We start from the raw sequence: 18,083 nt of genomic DNA, 5'->3' as shown, positions 1-18,083 counted from the left end.
TTACATTTGTAAGGTATAACTTAGAGCTTTAAACTACCACTCAGGAAACCACCAAATCTGCTCTTCCATAAAGTAAATTCATCTTCATAAATATGGGAACACCAATATCTAGAAACCCAGAGACATCTAATGAATTTAAATAAGAAAACTGTATGAATAATTATACTTTGAAACTAGCCACTGATATATTGCATTATTTTTAACTCAGTCATATACAAGCTATGTCTCTTTTATCATTTCCTACTTACAAAAAAAAAGTTACACTATGCCTCTGAACTGTAGACTTTTAAAAGTCTTGGCAAGAGCTTCACATAAAACTGTCCTATTTAAAAAACAAAGTATCCAACACCCAAGTAAGTTAATACTATCAGTAGATATCTATTAAAAGCAATTAAAAAACACTTCTGAGATACAGTGAAGTGAAAACAGGTTTCTGAGAAGTCCAAGATCTTGTTTCCAATTCTGTTACAGTGAGACAGGGAAGTGCTGAAATCCTAACTAGAAATGGAAAGTCAAAGCAGAGGTATACTGCTATGAATTTTTCAGTGCAATAGTCTGTATAGCAACAGGGATATAAAGCCAGGCCTCTTAAGCTCTCTATCGTATGCTCATTACAGTGCAGTTTTCTTTCTTGCCAGACAGACAGTGTCACTACAGTACACGGCAAACTGAACAGCATTCAAAATACCAGAAGACCGGCTCACTGCAGACATTGTTTTTCTAAACCTGCTATTTGCTACTGGGGGGGAGAAAAAAGGCAGAAATGCAAAGTACCTGAAATTTGGATGAGGAGCTATTGTAGGAATTGTGCCATCTATCACACCTCTTTCACTCATGGTAAGAACACCTGCTGGTTCCAGTAAGGCATTCAAGCGGTCCAGCACAGAAGGGCTATGTTCAAAAGAAATTTATATGGTTATAAAAAGGTAATAGTTTGATCCCTTTCTGATTTGAAATCAAAATGGTACCAGTCTTAAGCTAAAAGCCAAACAGCTGATTATGTCATAAGATAACATGAAAACTATCAACTGCTAAGCTGTTCGAGAAGGAAGACATGTCCAGAAAATGTAACTTACTGCTCCCATGCATTGCTATCATATGCAAATATTCAGTAAAGTCAATTAGCGAGGGTCAAGGAATTTACTCAGTGAAACAAGGCCGCAAAGTCTCTTACTTGCAGAAGTTAACATTGTCCATCAGCAGCCAGTCTCCAGACTGCAGGGCCTGAACCAGCATCCCATCCACCCACTCAAACGTGCCATGGCTGTTACAGTCAGCAGCCTGGGCCTGCTGCAGCTTGAAACGCCGGAACTCTTCTACCAGGTGAGCAAACTCTGAAAGAAAGTATGTTTTACATCAACATTATTGGGGTGGCTTCCTGCTCCAGTCAAGACATACCCATTTCCTGCTTCCTAGGGGAACAGAACAGCAGAGGCTCAAACTCTTCAAGTAGCCTCCCACATTCATGAGGACAGAGCAAGTTTGCGATCACAAAAAAATATAAACTCCATCTTTTCTGCCTCATCAGGTGAAGTCTGATGGATATTAATGCCATATAGAAAAGCAACCCATGCATTATTCTACTCAGCTGATCAATGCATCAGAGAACAAATGCATTAACAGAGTATCCAGATTCCCTTAGGAATACCAGATACAGGAATACAAGCTAAAAGCTGTATTGTATCATGTGTCAGAATTTCTACCAAGTGTAACTCCACAAAAAATAAACCTGACGAACTATCACCAATGTAACTTTTCCAGAAGCTAAGCTGCAGTGAAAGTATGAAGTAGTAGGAAACAACACACAAAAACCTTCAACCTCCCCCCCACCCCCCAAGTTCTCTCAAGATTTCACTGCAGATTTATATATTTCTCTTATTTTCTTCAGAGGAACATACAGACTTACTTCAAATCTCCCACCATACGTACCTGCTTTTGAGTAAGAATTTATTTTGTTGTTTAGTCGCTGGGTAAGTACAAGTATTCCCTCCAGTTTGCTCACTAACTCGGCTGTCACACTTCTACCTCCTTCACCCAGAGATTTGGGTTTGTAATTCAGGATGAAACTGCTCCAGGCCCGCAACACAAGTTCAGCATCATCTGCACAAATTTCTGTCAGGAGAAGACTGTCCCTTACTAGTGTGTTCACAGTATTCTCCACTTTTTCCAACAGGCGCTGCCACGGCCTATTGATATCAACCTGAAAACATGCCATTTATGGAGTTAGTTCATCCAGAAGACTGGTGCCTAAGGCTCTATTTTGTGTTTAAACACTACGACCACAGTGGACTGGCCACTGTTACATAGGAAAGAGAAATACTGCCATATTACCAAAACATTATTCACCTGTTCAAATCCACCCAGGAGTTCAGTTGTGTCCATCGCACTGTTCATTGCCATGATTTTTAGTCGATGGCCAGTCAGATGGGCCAGCAGCTCAACAAGACTGGTTTTGCCAACAGCTGCTGGGCCCACCAGGATTACCATCCAGCTCATGTGCACACATTTCATTATGAACTCAAGGGACTGCAGTGAATGATGCAGAAGTGAGAGATTTCTGCCAGGACGAGGAATATAGTTGCCACGAGAAAGAACCGAATAACCGATCTGGAAGGGATGAGAGACACATGGGTGAGTACTCAAAGAGGCAAATGGGAGCTCAGCTGTGCAAGTCTTCACCTTCTCTCTCCACTCACAAAACCTCTTGTCAACAGTTTACCTGAACATTATATGGAGTGATGTGAAACTCTCTGGTTCCCGTATACACATCAGCCTCCTGGCCAAAAATGTCTCTGAATGTAGATATAACCTAAACCAGTTGAAAGTGCAAAAAACAAAGACTTGTCAGTCTTAAGTTCTCCACTGTTCTAAAAGATTTACTTCTAAAGTAGTCTTCCCTCTCAGCCCCACAGACATGTGATAGTAACTAAGAGTTTAATTACAAGTGCCATTTCATTCAAACTGCAGTAAGCAATTTAAGTATGAGCTGTTCGCAGCAACTCCTACATTAACCATGCTTTCCCTTGACTTGAAATACTGTAAGTAATGTTTCTCTTTAGCAAAATACTGGGAAAGAAATCACTCCATAAATCACCTCTTTGGTAACACATAAGACTACAGTTAATATTACAGGAAGAGGAAAGTAAACCTATGAGAAAAACATCCAGTCACACAATCAGTACATTCAGTCTTACAGTCTGACTTTTAGTTTAATACCATTTTAAATGTTGTGAAATTCAACAAAACCCAAGGATTTCCAGGCAAGAGAGGGATAAGCGGAGGCAAAGGTAAAATAACGATTGCAGTGAATGTTTTATTAGAGGAACTTTAAGCAGTGAATTTAACAGAATGAGGGGAGCAGTCTGACAGGCAGACGAAAGAAGTGACAGATGAAGAAAAGTCAATAGAAGAAAACCAAGACAGAATAATTTAGAAAAGCTGGCAGGGAAGAGCAGAATTACAGGACATTATTTTTATGTCCTGTACTGACACAAGCACTTTCTAACCATAATTTTAAGAATCTCTCAGTATCTCAGTGCTCTCTTTTCTGCTCCATGTCTTGCAATTCCTCACAAATAGACATGCAACTTATGCCACTCCTATGAGAACATTATTATTTAATGCAGAATCACACAAGAATATGTTGTGTTTTGCTCTGTTTAAGTCCTTCATTATACTTGCTTTCATCTACACAAGCTTTCTGCTTTTATACTAGTAGATAATTAACTGATATTAAACTGATACTTTAAATTCAAGGGGAGCAAGTACATGTGTTAAACTTCAAAACTCCAAGCAAACCTATTTTTCTTTCGTAAGAGGTAAGTAATATCTGTGAGTGAATCGCAAGGCATCTTCAAATTTTCACTTGGATTTCTAGAAATACTTCCTGACAATCCAAAGAGCAAGGAAGGAAAATACGTCTCACCTTTTCTTTGTCTTCCCTGGTTCTCATTCTTTCACCGTATACCAAAAATACATGCTGGCCTGGATCGTAACACCCTGGTGACTGGTCAACAAGCATAAGCTGGCACCAGCGGAAAAGATCACGTAAGTTGAACTCCCAGGGTCCTCCTTTCTGTCCCCACTTTTTTTCAACCATCACTTCTTTGTCAACCTAGAAGAAATAGCAATTGAAGAAATCTTTTATTCCACACGTGCTGGTCTTCAAATGTTTTTTTACATAACTCAACTGAACTTCTGCCTTTGGCACTGCTTACAAGACAGAGGACAACAGAAAAAGCAAACTGACTCACTTTTCTGAACATGTTGGGAACTAAAGCTTGGTTTTGTTTGCCTCTTCTCTCCTAATTCTCTGGCACTCAGCTCAACTTTAATTTCTACTCTTGAACTCTATAAATGAGTATTCAGTAAGATGCTGCCACAAAAGATTTTACGCCAGGCCACAGAAAACTATTTTCTCTTAATACTACTCCACTTTTGTTTTTGTTTCATGACATTAAGATTAAACACAATTTCAGAAGCATGAGCATAAATAAAATAACGTGACTTGTATCCTGCACTTTGCACAAAATGGCAGCATCTAAGCCACAAAATAACTATAAGTTGATGCCCTGCAATTAATGCTAGTTGAAAACCTTCTGTATTAGTAGAATTCTAGAGCATCTCTTAATCCTTTGCCGAGACAAATCATATCAGGAAAGATTTTCCTTTACTTGTCTTAGCATTGCAGAAGAATGTTATGTATCATTCTGCTTCTGTAAAGGCCAGATGCTGCTTGCACTAACAACATCCCACAATAAAAAGCAGATTAAAAACTCAGACCAGGAACAGAAATATACATTTCAGATTTTGTTTGTGCTTCACGAAAAATCCATGTGTGAAAAACCATTGTCTCAACTCACTTTACCAAGCTACCACAAACCATAACTGTTTCCACCTTTTGTAGAGCAAAGCCTACTTTTTTGTGTATGTGTGTGTGTGTATATACATATATATAAAAGTCATTTAGATATATATAAGCCTTTTTTTTGGTGTATGTGCGTGTGTATATATATAAGCCATTTATATATATACACACACACACACACACACATTTTATCTTCTGTGAAATAGCCTCTTCATTATCAACCAAGTATCTGATTGTAGTGGTTCCAGAATTCAGGTGGGTTTTAGTGGTGTGCTTTACCTTATTCTGCACGTATTTCATCCCTTTTTTTTTTTTACCTATATACTTCTCTAAAAATGCTTGGAAATATAATATTAGTCTTAACATTTTTAATCTTCCTCATTCTGCCTGCTGATACACAAAAGAAGTTAAAGTATGCATTTACCTTGTTATTGAATGCAACCATTTTAGCAATAATACTTTTATCAATAGCAGGGAACAGTGTATTCCCAATAAACTCCATATCTTCTGCTGACAGTGGATCGACATACACCTGTAGAATAAAGAGAATGCGAACTGTTGATATAATCATAAAACTACAAGACAGGATCATGACAGTTTAAATCAAACAAATAAGCTTACCTGTGTAAATCTATTAAGGAAGGACTTGGGCAGACCCTTTCTTCCACCTCCTTGTCTGTATGGATTCTGGCACCCAAAAATCTTAGTTGTCTTGTGCTGTACATGGAAATTCATTCCCAGCTCTGGAACATAAATCTCTGCTCTGTGGTCAAAGCATGCATTTAGCCCCTCTAATACAGACTGAGAAGCCAAATTCAACTGAGGAAAGAAATAAAGATACAATATTAACGTTCCACAGAACACTTCTGCTTAATCTCTAGTTTAACAGTCTGGGATACACAGAAGGTAAAATTCAACTTCTTTGCTGTTCTAGCACTGTCATATGTCATTAACTCCAGCTAGACTGTTACTACCCTGGAGCAACTAACTAACACTTTTCCTTATGTGCACTTTCTACTTGTACTGTGTTTCTACCATCATAACAAAACAATTCTCCATTGTAAAATCTGAATGTTCAAGATGTTTCTCTTGAACATATGATCATACATTTGAAATATTCACAGTGTTTTGTTTGTTTGCTTGTTTTTTAAATGAAAGCAGCCTGGGTTATTTAACTATAACGGCTGTTTAAAGTTTTACCCTTCATGATAGGAAAAACAAGGTACAGAAACAGCTAAAAAATTTTTGAGATTTTGCATTCTGCAATAATTAGAATGCATGTTGTCAGGAACTGAGTTCAGTGCGAGCATATGCTTGAAAGTACCTGCTACGTGGTACATGAACAAATTTGTAGTGGCAGGATAGCTTATACCAGCAAAATGGAAGTCTTCTTCACCTCAATTAAATCAGTACCCAAACAGTGTATTATTCCCAACAAAATGTGTTCTATTTCAGTGAAATTATTTCCATATAAGATCATATATACAAAACTTCTTTTGACACTCTTCCCCAAAAACTTTCAAATCTAAATCAAATCTACCCTTCATTTTCTGCAGTAATTTAGGTCGGGATTCAATCCTTGGCCTCTTGTCTAAAAGAGATCAAGCCAAAGCTGGTCTTTTACACTACCTCTACGGAGGGCCAATGGGCTGAGAGACTTAGCAGAGGGAGATTAATTTTCTCTTAAGCAGAAAAATCACTTTCAGTGTGGCACTAGATGCATATAACTAAAAGTAAGCAAAATTTCTTTCAGCTATCAACCCTTGAAGGTATTTATCCTTCGTGCCAAATCACCACCTTTGCTCTTCCAGAATACTCCATTTTATGTGTAACCCAAACTAGAATTTACCTCATCTAATACAATCCAATGTCCAGCCTTTAATGCTGCTAGTAGTGGTCCATCACGCCAGGCAAATTCTCCTCCCTTCCCGCCTTCAACAGGCAAGTCTGTTCCATACAAGTCAGTCACATCCTTTGGGAGTAGAGAATGGAAGGTGAGGTGGGGGGAAACTACAAAACTCAGAAGAAACATTATAACAACCTTTTTTCATAAAAAGCCTTTGTTAACTTACTTCACATTTTCTCCCTCCCCCTTAGATACCTGCATTTTAGCTTTATTTTAAAAATTTCAGTAACTGCAAAGTGCTAAAAGCTTTTCCATTATAGGACTCCAGCACCCACCTACTATATTTAGCAAAAAAGAAAAAAAAAAAAATTGGAACAAGAAAGCTAAAAGAGCCTTAAAGCTGTTTTTAAGTAACTTCACAGAAGCCAAGAAAACCCACAACAGACAAAGATACACATCTTCACTTGAACAGAAAAATCTGGGAATTGGCATTTCGCTCCCCAAAGCTCTCTGCTCTTTCTGGTTCTCCCTTCCCATTCAGTTTTATCTTGAGACCAAGAAGGAAAAACTGACATTTCAGACTCAGTGCTAAAGTCAAAAAGAACTATGCTTTTTAAGTTGATCAGAATCTCCCCGTGCCATAAAAACGAAGTTACAAAGATATTATTTTATTCTACCGTTTGCTCAGACAGATTGATTCGAACAAGAAAGTTTCCGGAGGCTTTTGCCAGGGCGGCAACTAGACTGGTCTTGCCCACTCCCGGTGACCCCTCCAACAAAATAGGTTTGTTAAGCTGTAGGGCTCTTAACAGTCTTTGTGCATTCACTGCTGTAGTCCCAGCATTTAGAGCGTAATCTGTAATGCTGTTCCTCTGGAGAACTGGGCCTGAAACAAAGGAAAGGTAAACCAGGAAACAATTAAACCACCAGGCTGGAGCTGCTGATGGAACAAGGTCATTCCATCTGTTAATTGCTAAACTCATTAGAGCAAGCAATGTCTGGATCCCCTTCTCAGAGATCAGGCACGTAAAACTTTCTTTTGACCCACAGCTGTGTCTCAGCCTATATCCACATATTTGTGTTGAATTTTGAAAACCCCATATGAATATAGAATGCATTTTGCCATGTGACACCTCCTGGTTCATGACCCAAACTAGAGATCTGTCACTGAAAGAAAAAAAAAAAATCACAAATCTGTCCCTGCAATTCAGACATGTAAACTAAAACTCAAAACCACCTTTCAAAAATCTGGCACTGAATGATACAATTCAGGCATGGTTTAGAACCTCATATTTAATCTGTTCCACAAACTGCCAGTTCTAAGAAGACTGCTTTAACTAAAGTGTGCTTCTAGGCATATATTTTCTTTACTGTTATTATAACATAACAGTGAGGAGAGAGGATGCTTGTCTGCCGAATTCCAGCCAGTAGAGCTCACTGGGACATCACTCCCCAAATTCTGTAATACAGCATTGCTCAGGTATATAAGATATTAATCACCATTTTATCTTACACATCTTGATACCTGTTTAGTTTAAAAGAGATCCTTCCTTCTGTGACCTAATGGTCCATCCCTGGCAGTGTTCAAGGCCAGGTTGGATGAAGCCTTGGGTGGGATGGTTTAGTGTGAGGTGTCCCTGCCCATAGCAGGGGGTTGAAATTAGATGATCTTGAGGTCCTTTCCAACCCTAACCATTCTATGATTCCATGATTCTAATCAGCAGAAGGAAACTAAGCAATTTACAAAAAAGCATCACCTTGTACCATTTTATGCATAACTAACACAATCCATGAATATCAAGATGTTCAAAGATTAGTATAGCATTAGGAACACATAGTTCCATGTACTAAAACCTAACCAGCTGAACTATAAAGCTCACAGACATCACTGTTTAATCACATTCCTGTATTTTAAAGGTAGCAAACAATATTTTGATTTTTGATTTGCATTAATTTGTCACATGAGGAACTGAAATGCGGGACTAAATAATTTTGCAAAGATTATAGCAAAACTTTGAGAGGCTGCAGCAAAGTAGCATTAGTCTCCATTCTGTACGCAGGACCTCTGCTTCCCATGCTTCATACAAAGGCCAGGATGAGTTGTAGCTTTGGATGATGGAAGTTAGCAGACATTCTGACCATGCAAAGTGATAGAAAATTACAACTCAAAATGAAAGAAGCTTTGTTACACCAAAAAGTCTACTAAAATTAGCCATTAACGAGTAACTTAAAAAGTCAAAGAACACAATTAGGAGATGTGTCTTAATAAATGTGATCAAGTTGCAATCAACACACTTGGAGACAGAAAAGGCATTTTTCTAAGGCTTGTGAACAAACTATAAATTGCTCTGTAACAGTTCAGGTATCCTACTGAGATTCAGTGGATAACAGAACTACGGGGAATAAACCCCACAGAATAAATGTCTACCCATTTCCCCAGTGTCTCTTGCCTCTTGGAATAAAAAAGGGCTGGATTCCCATAAAGTTGTCCATCCACACAAACTCCTTCTCCTTTGTTCTGTCATAGATCTTTAGCTCATTCTTCTGATAATCAGTCAGCTCAAGGAACTGACTCATTTTCTCATGTAAGAATGTCAGGCATTTTTCACGAGCTAATAAAGCCGTATCAGCTGAGCTGGATGTTGTACCTGTAATTAGAAAAGTTAAGCATGCTTCACAAATATAACTAGGCACATTCATCTTATGACTAAGAAACTCAATTCCTTCACAGATGCCATCTTTGTACACAGAAGTTTATATTTCTTGTTAGTGCTTTTGCTTGTCAGTGCTTCCAGTACTATTTACTGCAGACAAATTGTTCTGTGAACAACAAAATTAAGGACACCTGATTTCCAAACCCCTTTCTTCTACAATTACTATCATCTTGATCCTTTGCTATAGTCCCCCCAGACCTTCTTTCCCTGCCTGTCCTGCAGCTTTTCACATTTTCCTCATTCCCGTATCTCCTATTTATATCAGCTGGGCCGGTGGCTAAACATGCAAGAATGCGTTCTGAGCTATGCATATGATATAGGGTAGCATGCACAAATGCTGACATGTGGGGTGGGAGAGAGAGAATAATACGTGGTCATGCCAGCTCAGAAGACTCAATAAAAACCACAGGCTTTCTTAATTTACCTGCTAGCCCTTGCAATATTATTACTGCCTCTAATTTACTTAAGCTTGTTAATTTACTTTCTTGCTACTGAAACACAAAAAAGGAATATGTAGTATAGGATACTGCTAAATAGAAGTGAAAACTTCTCACAGAAGAGTTCCATGCTTCCCCAAAGCATTTTGTTTGCATTCTACTAAAAATTATTAATACAAATATATAACTTTGTATTTTCTGCTACCAAAGGAGCACTGTGAACTCACCTGATCCTATTCCATCAATGTATACCAAACATGCAGCATGGATAAAAGACATCACTGGAGAAATGTAAAAAAGGCTGCATTTCTTGGCAGAATTTTCATCCTTTACCATGACATTCATAAAATTAACCCATGACAAGACATCTCGCACACTGAGAATACACTGGCGACCAAACTCTTGATTAGTCAGCCATTCAACAAAGTCCATCATGAGCTCTGCTATGTCTGTCCCTAAAAAGAGAGTAAAAAAGTCAATGAAGTTATCAAATAATTTTATTGGTCACATCTACTACACTGTTATATAAAAAGCATCACTAAAGTAGGTACAGCTGTAACGTGTGAGCAACATAGATGGGTGCTCTATATCCAAAAAGGTAGGATAACCGAGAAATCCATGCCTGTGCTGTCATTACAGATCCTTTTAAATTCAAGTAATAAGACAGAATCAAGTGATTAATACTAACAGTGAAGCTGCTAGCAGAAAAGTGCCAGTTCTTTCAACACCTTACATAGAATGAAGCTAAGATGGGGCACTAAAGGGGGATAATTCAACTACTTGGATGGTGAAACCTTGAACTTAATTCTGGCTAGCCATAAACCATACACAGTGAGGGAAGAACAAAGTCCAAAGTACTTCATAACTGTCATCAGAGAGAGATGTACTTACAGGAAAAAGCAACACAGTGGTATAAATTCTGAAGAACATTTAGCAGCCTCCAAACTAATTTTCTTTTCTTAACAATGTTTGAATACCAACACACAGAGAAATACCCACCTTGATGGTTTATCCCACCCAGAGACAATCCTGGATGAAGATTGTGTTTTACAATCTGTATCAAATCATGACGGCCATTGCTTTGTGGACACCATATTTCTGTAAATCTGTTGCGCAATGCAGGAGAAAGCTGCAACCAAGCAGAATGACATTAGCAATTCAAGTTACATTACATCATGTTACTTAATGTTGCAATTAACCAATAGCCTTGCAGCCACAATACTTGCAAGCAATAAGCCAAGTGACCAAGCTAGACCATTTCTTCTAATTTTGACAGGATCACTTTGTAACAAAACCTTTTGAGAGAATTTAAAGATCTCTAGTACCACATCAAAGCAGGAAATGGCTGGTAAAGGTGAAAAGAATATGGGAAGACACCAAGATAGCCTGAAGCACCAAAGCTCCATTTTGTTGTATGACATCATGTACCAAGCAACGGCTATGTAATCCACCTTTGCTTACCGAAGCAAACTACCACATGGAAATCTGACATCAATTACAATTCATTTCTGTAATTCCTTTCTTCATCTGACTGAATTTGTCAAGAAAAAAAATCACTGACACAAATGCAATGCCGAAATAAATCCCCTTTCAGCACATGGCTTTACAGTGATCTGTTCTGTACTATAGAAACCCCTTTAAATGGAGTACCCATTGTCTTTTGGGTAAAAAAGCTTTCAGGTTTTTTTTTTCAGTCCCAGCTCCCAATATTGCTTAAAAGTTTTGGGGGTTTTAAACCTGTCTTAAGTTACTTGAAGCCAAACTTCAGAAATAGATTTTTTCCATTTAATGAGAAATGTCTTTTGGGATGTGATGTTCACACTCCCTGAGAAGAACAAGATGATTTCTGTCACTTTCTGAACAGAAATAGGGAGAATAATCTAACATGCAACTTCACACTACTCTAGACTCGTGTTGGAACTGGGCTTACTTCTTCATAAGCCACATTTCCTGTATTTGAAGTATGCTATATATCAAGCCTACCTAGAGTATTTAAAGCCTGAATTTTCTCTCACATTTCAACAGGTGTTGGCTTATATTGTTGAAATCACAGCACACAGAAGTGATGGGAAACAGATACATCCTACTCCTCCTTTAGAGTGATGAAGCAGGTAACTACTAGGAAACACTGGATGCCGGAAATGGCATGCTGCATTTTTGCATTGGACCTCCATCACTAGGCAGTCAATATGACCAGAAGACCCATCCTATACTTCCAGTTGCTTTGACATTTACCTCTTTTTTCCCAAAGTCACCTCCTGGGTTCATGGTTGCAAGGATACGAAATTTCTTCCCTGCAACTAATAGTTCTACCTCATTCTCATCATCATCTTGACCACCTTTTTCAGCAAGCACCAATGTCTTCTCAGCTTCAAGAACACTGGAGAGAAGGTTAAAAAAATTGTTTATTTTAAATTTTGTTTCACAGTTTAAAAGGACATTTAAAAATGAACTGGCCTAAGAGAGAGTCTAATCTCTCATTGCCCCAGAATTTGTATTAAAAATTTTAAATCTGTTCATCCTCCCCAGCTGAGAACATTTCTGATTTTGTTCAGTGGGAAACCCTACCAAATCTTGCTGAAAAATTTCAGTTAAAATGATCTGTGTCAAAAGCCTTACATAATAAATTATGTATCTCACAGCTCTCTTTACAAAAGCAATGGCAAAACTTGTATTCATAGGAGCTAGATAAAGAAATCTGCACAATAAACCAGTCTTCAAGCTGACAGAATAACTCTGAGAAGCTCTCTACCAGGTTTTTATGGTTTTGTGGTATCTTATTTGTTTTATTAGCTACTCTTCACTGTACACTATAAGCTGTAAAAGTTTGACTTGTTACCTGTTTAGAAAGACCTTGCTTAGTACCACTATATTATAAAGAGGTTAACTGAACTTTATGAAAGAATGATTGCTGCCATGACACAATTAAAAAAACCAAAGCCAACAACTTGCAACAAAGAGGGTTTGGATACGGCACAAAAAATAGCTGCTAGTCATCACAATATAATGGGTAATAGAAATGGCTAAAACGAGGGATACTGCTGCAAGCAGACAAAGAAATTAAATTATTTATTTATTTTACACAAAGGAGTAGATTCTTTCTGGAATTTGACAAGATGCATAATTTTCAAGAGTTCACTGACAGGCTGAAAATACTAATATTGCAGATGGTAAATTGGAGATTTTACTTTTAGTTTTATTTTCCAACTTAACCCATGCTGTAAAGGAGGGACTCTTCGTCAGGGACTGTAGTGACAGGACAAGGGTAACGGGTTAAAACTTAAACAGGGGAAGTTTAGATTGGATATAAGGAGGAAATTCTTTGCTGTTAGGGTGGTGAGACACTGGAATGGGTTGCCCAGGGAGGTTGTGAGTGCTCCATCCCTGGCGGTGTTCAAGGCCAGGTCGGATGAAGCCTTGTGTGGGATGGTTTAGTGTGAGGTGTCCCTGTCCATGGCAGGGGGGTTGGAACTAGATGATCTTGAGGTCCTTTCCAACCCTAACTACTCTATGATTCTATGATTCTATGTTTAAACTGTTCTAACTGAACTAGGGTTGATGTCCTTAATTTCTTTATCCAGGGACATGAACTACTGAATAAAGCAAATTCTTTCATCATCTTATTCTTGTCCATGAAACAAATACAGCAATCTGAGTGCAGATCTTTCAGATGGATGGCAAACAGGAAAACAAAGCAAACTGCCACAGAAGTTGAAACACGACCAAGGCCAGAATTATTTGAGTCATTCTCCCTTTCAGCAGGAACTATATGATTTAAGAGAGCAGCTCACCCAGGCCAGGAAACAAATGTGCCTAAAAGAATTTACCCTACTCATGTTTGTATAATGAATAGTACTAAGTATCTTCAATGTGTCTAACACATTTCAGACATACCTGTTAAGTCGTTCTAATACTGAATCATCAGCTAAAGAAATCTCATCAAGGAGGAAAAAACCCTCTTCTTTCATTGCTAAAACAAGAGGTCCATCACACCACTCAAAGAGTCTAGAACCATCAGATTCCTCCTAAGAAATGGAAAAGTCATTAATAACTGCTACTTTTTGCTTCCATGGTCACACTATCCAAACCGCTATTGATGCAAGACAAACCTGGTCTTTTGACCTCTGTCTGACTGGTCGCAGTCCTCCCAGGAAGTCTGAAGTCTCCATATGCAAGTGGCAATTCACTGAGTATAGCTTCTGATTTGTTAATGCTGCAAAGATCTGGCAAATGGTAGTTTTACCACACCTGCAACAAAGTAATTGAAATGGAAGAACAACAGAAAAACCCCACCCAAATACATACAATCAGCTCACTTTGGACAGGATTCATACTTTCATTGAAGAGCTATGAGACAAATGCCCAGCATGCAAATTTCCTTCTGCTCCTTTCCTTGAAGGAAATGTATGCAAAGTGAAGCCATTTTTGGCACAACAACTGTTGCTGACTTGCATAAGACAGCTGTAAGTAAATCAGTATCTACACTGATGAATTTCTGCAGGTTTAAAGTCAAATTTATTTCAGTCTGCCCCTACAGGTACTCAGCTAGCCTAACATTTCACTAAACAGGAGATGCTACATATCTAGACCAAGCCTAAATCTGAGCGAATAAACTGCTGAGTACCTAGAGTTCTCATTTATTACATCAATAATTTTACTTCTCCCTTTCCCTAGCTAGAAGGAGCAGGGAAGTAATAATCCCCCATACTCAACACTGGTGAGGCCGCACATTGAACACGGTGCTCAGTTCTGCACCCCTCACTACAAGAGAGACACTGAGTTGCCGGAGTGGGTCCAGAAAAGGGCAATGAAGTTGGTGAAGGGTCTAGAGCACAAGTCCTCTGAAGAATGACTGAGGGAACTGGAGTTGTTTAGTCTGGAGAAGAGAAGGCTCAGGAGGACCTTTACTGCTCTCTGCAACTACCTGAACGGAGGCTGTAGCGAGGTGGGTGTCGGTTTCCTCTCCCAACTAACAAGTGACAGGACAAGAGGTAATGGCCTCAAGCTGTGCCAGGGGAGGTTAGACTGGATATTAGGAAAAACATCTTCACAGGGAGGGTGATCAGGCATTGGAACAGGCTGCCCGGGAAAGCGGTGGAATCTCCATCCCTGGAAGCATTCAAAAACCGTGTAGATGAGGCCCTCTGACATGGTTCAATGGTGGTCTTGGCAGCGCAGGAGTAGAGGTTGGATTGATGATCTTAAAGGTCTTTTCCAACCTAGCTGATTCTATGATTCTAGTGCTTTTATTCCCTTCTCTCCTACAACAATTTACTCTTCAAATATATAACCAGCACAGCAGCAGACAGCTCTACTTCCACAATCTCCTTTACAACATAAGGCAGCAGCAGTGGGGCAGAAGTAGTAGCAAGGCAATATTCAAGCTCTTAAAACATCAAGGCCAAGTTGGATGGGGCTTTGAGCAACCTGGTCTAGTGGAAGGTGTCCCTGCCCATGGCAGGGGGGGTTGGAACTAGATGATCTATTCTATGCTTCTAGATGAACCATTCTATGCTTCTATGTAAAGTGAATATGGTTTCAGACAAATGTCACAATTCCCCAGAAGCAACCTCTCCAGTGACAGTGAGATACTACAGGGCACCTTGTGAAAGGTGGGGGCAGAAGTCAGTTCGTTTCAATTTTACTACTTTCTCTATAATTTCTGTGTAGTTATACATAATGCATATAATCCCATTAAAGACTTGTGCTGAAAGCGATGCAATTGCTTCCCCTCAAAAGCAAACTGCAAAAACCAGCAGTTGCAAGTCTGCCACGAGAGAGGCTAAATATCCCAGATCAAAGAAGCACTGAAGCCTACACAATCACTTTGTGTCTGACTCAGTGTCTGGCATAGCACTGCAATGCAGTGCGGCATAAAAAGCAATGTTACCCAGTGTCTCCCACCAGCAGTACTGGTTCACCAAACTCCAGGGCTCGTCCCACCAAAACAGCAAGTCTCCTCATCCCTTGAGTCCAGACAATATGGTTAAAATCTCTGTCCATCACTGACATCTGCATGGAGGATTTAGCTGCACAACACAAAGCAATCCATCAGCTTCAGTCACATCTAGAGAACTACCAGTATGGTCCTTCTAGAAAACTCACCCAGTAGCTTTTTGACACTTTCTCCTGAGAAGAGAGACTCAGGATATATTTCTTTCTTGAAGTGTTTTTCAAGGACACTCTGAATAACATCCACCTCCTCCTGTTTCCTGACTCTGCCTGCCAGAAGCATAAAACCTACAAAACAAAGGAAGAGGTAAAGCAATTACTATCTGCTTAAGCAGCAACAAAAATTTATGCTTAGGAACTAGGGTTAGAAATCAATTCTACAGACACTTAAAAAACCTGAGGTAGCAGGGCTCACCATCATTTGCTAAGTGCTGAAGCCAATCATACTCCTTCTCCAGCTGTTCTGCCAATCTGTACCTTTCAGCCCAGCGAAACAGATCCCGCAGGGTAATGAACCCATGTTTCCCAGCGAACACCGTTGAACCTCTGCGGTAAGACTGTCATAAGAACAAAATGTGAGCCATTTTGTCATTAACCTGACTGAATACTTACAGCAAAGCTAGTCAGAGCTCTCTGATGTGACACGTCAACCAAACTGTACTAAAAAAAGAAAAGGTCTAGCACAGTAATGACTCCCAAACTCAAATTACCTTTAAGCAGTTATTTGATAGGTACCAGAAACAAAATAATGCAGATAATAATGGATAAAAAAATAAATAAAAGTACTGACAAGAAAATAGGTACATGGAATAAAAGAAAACCCAAGCAAAAAATTAGGTTCTACAACAAAATATACTTTAGCGCTTTGAAGTGTGCTCTGGTTTGTGCTACTGCAACTAAAATACAAGACTGCAATTTAAATGAGACAGTTTTAGCTACATACTAACTGTTACACGCCTGTTAAACACAAGAGTGTCAGAACACACCCAAAATTAATACTTGCAAATAATACCAAATTTAGCACTATCCAAAGACAGATAATTTTTTTGTTGATAGTTTACCCTCAAATCTGACATGACCTCCCCTGTTCTCTAACTTAACCACCAAACTAAGTACTCTGGTGGGTTCTCTTCCATTAATTAAGTCTTAGGTTTTTAAGTATCAGCAACACTTCCCCCCGCAAAAGAAATTTCTGTTACTTTGTGCTGGAATATGCTTGCATATTTTGTCTTCTGCAAAAAGAAGAAAGACTCTCATACTTGCAGGTCTAACATGACTTTGACAAGCTTGCTGCAGTAAGAAGGTGGCAAACTGCACCGTTTGTGCAGGATGGTTTCCAGCTCGGCACTTGGCAGTTCATCAAAATGAAGTTCCACAAAACGATTTCTGAAGGCTCTAGACAAAACCTAAAATACGAGAACATACTATTGTTTTAACTTTTTCCTTCAATATTCCTCAAGTTATCTATCTTCCCCTACACATTCAAAGGAAATATGGATAGTGTCATAGTGCACAAACAGGCACATCCACAGAACCATTGAAAGAAAATGTAAGAGACAGCCTGGACGAGGACAAGAGCTTTAAAACGTGTTGTGTTTTAACTGTGGTAGGCAGCTAAGCACCAAACACCCACTTGCTCATTCCCCTGCAATGCGATGGGGGAGAGACTCAGAAGGGTAAATGTGAGAAAATTGTGGGTTGAGATAAATGCAGTTTAATAGGTAAAGCAACAGGAGCACACAGAAGTAAAGCAAAACTAGGAATTCATTCACCACTTCTCATGGACAGGCAGGTGTTCAGCTGTCTCCAGGAAAGCAGGGCTCCACCAGGCACAATGGTTATTTGCGGAAACAAACACTGAACATCCCACTTTTCCTCCTTCTTCCCCCAGTTTCTATTGTTGAGCACACCATCATATGATATGGAGCATCCCTTTGGTCATTTGGGGTCAGCTGTCCTGCCTGCGTCCCCATCCAACATTTTGTGCACCCCCAGCCTACCAGCTGGTGGGGAGAGAAGCCAAAAACATCTTGACACTGTATAAGTACTGCTCAGTAGTAACTAAGACATCCCTATGTTATCAACACTGTATTGGTCACAAAACCAAAACACAGCACCATACCAGTCACTATGAAGAAAATTAACTATTCCAGTCAAAACCAGTACAAACTGGACACTCATAGCCTGAGTCAAGTATCTTATCCAGTACTTTTGAGCAAGAAACACTGAGTCAATTCTTCTGCAAGTAATAAGAGAAGCTGACAAGG

At 39.2% G+C, this 18,083-nt stretch overlaps 1 protein-coding gene across 1 annotated transcript in view; it reads right to left on the bottom strand.

The window, feature by feature from the left end:
- Window positions 1-18,083, bottom strand: part of MDN1 (midasin AAA ATPase 1) — a 102,168-nt gene that overhangs the window by 49,098 nt on the left and 34,987 nt on the right. The window contains exons 26-45 of the mRNA XM_065681233.1: window positions 17,076-17,222; window positions 16,232-16,373; window positions 15,970-16,104; window positions 15,755-15,893; window positions 13,974-14,112; window positions 13,759-13,889; window positions 12,100-12,244; window positions 10,864-10,993; window positions 10,092-10,319; window positions 9,164-9,361; window positions 7,391-7,599; window positions 6,717-6,839; window positions 5,489-5,686; window positions 5,292-5,399; window positions 3,926-4,114; window positions 2,720-2,809; window positions 2,347-2,607; window positions 1,930-2,200; window positions 1,175-1,334; window positions 775-891 (exon numbers count right to left, since the gene is read on the bottom strand). Of these exons, the coding sequence (XP_065537305.1) occupies window positions 775-891; window positions 1,175-1,334; window positions 1,930-2,200; window positions 2,347-2,607; window positions 2,720-2,809; window positions 3,926-4,114; window positions 5,292-5,399; window positions 5,489-5,686; window positions 6,717-6,839; window positions 7,391-7,599; window positions 9,164-9,361; window positions 10,092-10,319; window positions 10,864-10,993; window positions 12,100-12,244; window positions 13,759-13,889; window positions 13,974-14,112; window positions 15,755-15,893; window positions 15,970-16,104; window positions 16,232-16,373; window positions 17,076-17,222 (3,260 nt within the window). The remainder of the gene's footprint in view (window positions 1-774; window positions 892-1,174; window positions 1,335-1,929; window positions 2,201-2,346; window positions 2,608-2,719; window positions 2,810-3,925; window positions 4,115-5,291; window positions 5,400-5,488; window positions 5,687-6,716; window positions 6,840-7,390; window positions 7,600-9,163; window positions 9,362-10,091; window positions 10,320-10,863; window positions 10,994-12,099; window positions 12,245-13,758; window positions 13,890-13,973; window positions 14,113-15,754; window positions 15,894-15,969; window positions 16,105-16,231; window positions 16,374-17,075; window positions 17,223-18,083) is intronic.

The sequence above is a fragment of the Lathamus discolor genome, chromosome 5 (assembly GCF_037157495.1).
Source record: "Lathamus discolor isolate bLatDis1 chromosome 5, bLatDis1.hap1, whole genome shotgun sequence".
Taxonomy (NCBI): Eukaryota; Metazoa; Chordata; class Aves; order Psittaciformes; family Psittacidae; genus Lathamus; species Lathamus discolor.
The sequence above is the reverse complement of the archived record's forward strand: the minus strand, read 5'-3'. Positions and strand labels throughout refer to the sequence as shown.